The sequence below is a fragment of the Macadamia integrifolia genome, chromosome 10, assembly GCF_013358625.1.
Source record: "Macadamia integrifolia cultivar HAES 741 chromosome 10, SCU_Mint_v3, whole genome shotgun sequence".
Classification (NCBI taxonomy): Eukaryota; Viridiplantae; Streptophyta; class Magnoliopsida; order Proteales; family Proteaceae; genus Macadamia; species Macadamia integrifolia.
The window spans coordinates 11,582,980-11,587,117 of NC_056566.1; the positions used below are offsets into that span (position 1 = coordinate 11,582,980).

Here is a 4,138-nt window from a genome sequence, read left to right on the forward strand (position 1 = left end):
CTTCTTTTTTTTTTTTCACTGTGTTCTCAGTATCGGTGGAATCCGACACAGAGAATGGGAAGGGAAGAAGAAAGATGGGGAAGGAATAGGATCCTTCGGCTCTGATACCAAGTTGATGGAGAACCCTTAGGGAAGGGAGGGGAAATCAGAGTAGAGAGGGGGAAAAGGAGGATCACACTCACACATTCATTCAATAATCAAATTGCTCTCTAAATCTTCAATCGATTACAACCAATATATAGGAAAATAGGAACATGAAATTAGAAACTTAACTGAAATGGAAACTAGCCTAAATTAGGAAACAACTATAAAAAGGAAAACAAAGCAAGGAAATAAATCCTACTCCCACGTTCAAGTGTGGAAAATAAAAGCATAAAATAAAATACTAAGTAAACTACTAATTTTATTTCCAACCCTTGTTGGACCAAAACCCTGGGCTGGACCGGTTCTTCTTGGCTCTTGGCTTCCAAAGCCGGTCATGTTGGTCCAACCAAGAAAGGGCAGCTGTATCTGCATCACTAGTTCTTGAACCTCCTTCAATCGGAATCAGATCACTACTCCTTACTGGGGCATTCCCATGCCTCCGTTAGACATGGCCATACCACCTCAAATGACTTTCTTAGAGCTTGTCATTGATTAGGCAACACCCAACTAATGTTACAAACCTTCAAATCAAATTAAAGAATAAATTCCTATCCTAGGCCCAAATACCTCCCATAAGCTTTAGCATAAAAAAAATCTGAACCACACAAGATATGGAATTTCCATGTGCCACTAATGATAAGGTTGCATGTGATCTACCAAGTGTCCTGAGTGCTAACCTTCATCAAATATTCTGCTTGATCTTGAGAAGGCACTCTAACCTTTGGTGAACTTGATTGCATTGGAGAACCAATAGATCCATCATTTCCTGTAGGTTGACCATCTTTTGAGTTCAAGTTACCCCTAGGTAAAACCCTAAATCTTCGAGGGTCCATATCACCATAGTTAGGCGCAGTACCAAGGTTGCCTTGTGCTTGAGCTTGTGCCATGTATTGTTGTTGTTGTTGCGGAGTCAGAAGCTGAAATTGATTTGGGTTCAGGGTAAATGGCTTTTGTACTTGTGCACCTATATTTGGGCGAATTTGATCAATGCCCTGCATAATTAAATGACTGGTAGTCAAAATGTTGATATTAATCAACCAAAAATAAATAAAATAAAATAAGACAGATAAAGCTGAATGTACAACTTACAGTTAAGGGCCAACCCTTCAAAGGAAGACCACTAACGCCTTGGTTCATTCCTGAATAGGCGCAGAATACAGATTATATAGATAGAGAATTTCAGTTAATTCTGTTAATCTATAAGATAGTTCTTGTTCCAGGGGACCAATTATACGCACCGGCACCTCCTAGTCCAGATTTTGACTGCATAATCCCCTGTCCATAAATTGATGAAGGATCCATAGGCAAAGATCTTTGTGTTACACCCAAATTAACTTCACTCTTTATATCCTGCGAAACCAAAAGAATTTCTGATAAAATTTTGTGAAGAATATGCACAACCCAAAAAGGAAAAAATAACAAACTAGAGTGAAGAAGATAATGTTAATGTATTACAGCTGTCTGCTGAGTCCGTGCCTGCATTTGTTGTAGTGCCGCAGACACACTTCCAGGATTACCTTGGACCAACTGGCTGCGACAGAAAGAATAATAAGAGAAATGAGCGATTTTCTCTCATCCTGAGGTAACAAAAGAGCATAAAACTTTAGCACACCTACTAAGTTCTAATAGCAAAGAGTCTACCCTGGATGATTGCCTGCTGATTTCATAAGGGCCATCCTACTAGCATCAAGAAGTTGTGGGGGTGCATCTGAATCCATCGAATGAGGATGTTTCATTCGTTCTTCATACAATTTTGCTGCCAGGACACTGGCATTAGACTGCCCCAGCATTCCTTCAGAGCTCATTGCATTTATCGGCCCACCAAGCGAAGGATGATTAGGATCCCTTCGTTGCAATTGAGCCTGCCGTTGCTGCATGATTTGCAATTGATGCATTTGTACTTGTTGTTGGTGCTCCCTTGCCTTGATTTGTTGTGCCTGTGCAGCAATACAAATTCTGGGTTGTTTGAATAATTCTCTCAACTAAACACTCGAATCAACAAACCTCGTAAATACTTAGAAAGGCACCTCTATATAAGCCGCAGCAACCTCAGAATGCTTCTCATTTGTCCTTGCAATGAAGATATCCCAAAAGACAGACCACCATTCAAACAGAAATCCTCCAGGAGCATCAATTGCTGCATATTCAAACTCTAAGTCAGACAAATCCTTGTCTACAAAGATTTCATTGCACTCCCTTAGATACTCCCTTTCAGTCAATCAATTTCTTTCTCACTTTTTCACTAGGCAATTCAATCACATATTCTTATCCAAAAAGAATTAATTTTTCCCCTGCACCTATCACGTACTTTCTTCATTTTTTTATTTTTTTTTATTTTTTTAACAGGAAATTTAAAAGATATCAGGAAATAAGAAACCAGAGTTCAAACATGTATTTCCTGATATAAAGTGAAAATTTTGTTTGAGCATCAGTAAGAAAAATTACCAACTGGATCTGGAGCGACCTTCCCTTCATTCATAAACGCCTTTGCAGACGCATGCAGATTTCTTTTCAACAAGTAATCGTAAATGTAGACATCCAGCCTAGTCAAAGATGAATGCCAAGATCAAAAGAAAATTCCATTAGAAGAACCATACCAGTGACAATAAAATGAATTCTCCACTGATATATCAAAGGAAGGATGGTTTATTTTTTCTTGTATCTTAAACATATAGGGGAAGTAAGGGGGTGTCTAAGACCAGTGCATACATCTTATCCGCTTCCCAGTTACTCTGAGCCATGGTTGGATTTCCAGCTCGATAAAAACGAAGAGAAAAAGGGACGGAAAAGGAGAAAGCGAGCTTGTAAACTGATCAGAAGAGCTGAAACGATCACAATTGCACCTGCAAACACTTTCTTCCCTGTTAGATCTCTTACAAAAAAATTTCAGACAACTTCTATTCAAACAAGAAAATTGACCGGTCGCATTGCCGAAATTTCGCAGAAAGATCACTACTTTACAGCTTTTCTCATACTACTAAACTCTGGTCCTACAACCAAGACAGATCACGGCCTACATTACCGATCCTGGTTTCCAGCCAACACCAATCTCCATAGCTCGAGCCCTAATTCTACTCAACAACTAAAATCACAAAAAATTTACCAGAAAATCAAATTTTAATAAAGAAGCATGATCGTCACAAGAAAAACAAAAACTCAACTAGAATTTCGTGATCCCAGCCCATACCTAGAATGTTTTGGTTCTTCAAACGGTTCAAATTCCTTCTGAAGAACAGCAATTACGCAAAACAGTATCTGAAGAAGGAAATTTTATACTACTTCTAAAACAAGTAGGGTTTTCAATCAGTCGGAGAAGTTGCTTGAGTAGAACAGTTCGACCTTTAACAGAAGGAAAAATCTCTCCCTCCGCCTGCCTCACCGCCTAAAGGAGAAAATCAAAAATCGAGAAAACTGTATCCTAATCCAAGCCTCAGGTTCGGATTCCAAGCCTGAATTCTTACCAATGAGTCTCTCCCTTGTACTCAGAAAGTGATCTGTGTTTAGTAGCTTCGGAGAAGGGTTTCGTAGACATCGAACGGGTTTCCACAAAGAGTAACGGCCGCTCACTCTAATGCTGGCCTCCTTGCACTATAGTAACATGCTCGAGGTTTAACAGGACGGCTCGCGAAGTAATTTTGTTGGAATAGGCGGGTAGTTTTGGAAAATTATCGTATACAGTGGCTAAGATTTTTTCTGTTTCCAGTACCAGGGAGTGTAAAGACTATTATACCCTTATAATCTGAGCTGGATGTAAGAGTAAAATGCTTATTATTTTATATGGGGGCAATGGGTGGAATTTTAAAAAATAAATAAATAAATAAAGTGCTAATGGATATTCTGATCCTTTTAGGTTGGTTCATAATATATAAAAGGGTACGACTTCTATGAAGGCCAGTGGTCAAGTCTTACTTTTTTACCCAAAAATAGAAAGAAAGAAAGAAAGAAAGTAAAGCCTATGGAAGTGATTGTGGAATGTGGATGCTTGGTTCCTTAT

At 38.9% G+C, this 4,138-nt stretch overlaps 1 protein-coding gene across 4 annotated transcripts in view; it reads right to left on the bottom strand.

The window, feature by feature from the left end:
• Positions 1 to 3,598, bottom strand: part of LOC122091423 (transcriptional corepressor LEUNIG_HOMOLOG-like) — a 19,567-nt gene extending 15,969 nt beyond the window's left edge. The window contains exons 1-11 of one of the 4 annotated variants that reach the window (XM_042661366.1): positions 3,332 to 3,598; positions 3,127 to 3,226; positions 2,854 to 2,987; positions 2,590 to 2,687; positions 2,172 to 2,281; positions 1,786 to 2,081; positions 1,600 to 1,675; positions 1,383 to 1,494; positions 1,234 to 1,283; positions 1,001 to 1,136; positions 864 to 910 (exon numbers count right to left, since the gene is read on the bottom strand). In XM_042661366.1, the coding sequence (XP_042517300.1) occupies positions 864 to 910; positions 1,001 to 1,136; positions 1,234 to 1,283; positions 1,383 to 1,494; positions 1,600 to 1,675; positions 1,786 to 2,081; positions 2,172 to 2,281; positions 2,590 to 2,687; positions 2,854 to 2,885 (957 nt within the window). In that variant the 5' untranslated portion in view covers positions 2,886 to 2,987; positions 3,127 to 3,226; positions 3,332 to 3,598. Of the gene's footprint in view, positions 1 to 821; positions 1,137 to 1,233; positions 1,284 to 1,382; positions 1,495 to 1,599; positions 1,676 to 1,785; positions 2,082 to 2,171; positions 2,282 to 2,589; positions 2,688 to 2,853; positions 2,988 to 3,126; positions 3,227 to 3,331 lie in introns of all 4 variants that reach the window. The other 3 variants (XM_042661365.1, XM_042661363.1, XM_042661362.1) reach the window with 3 other exon arrangements.
• Positions 3,599 to 4,138: the final 540 nt, after the last annotated feature.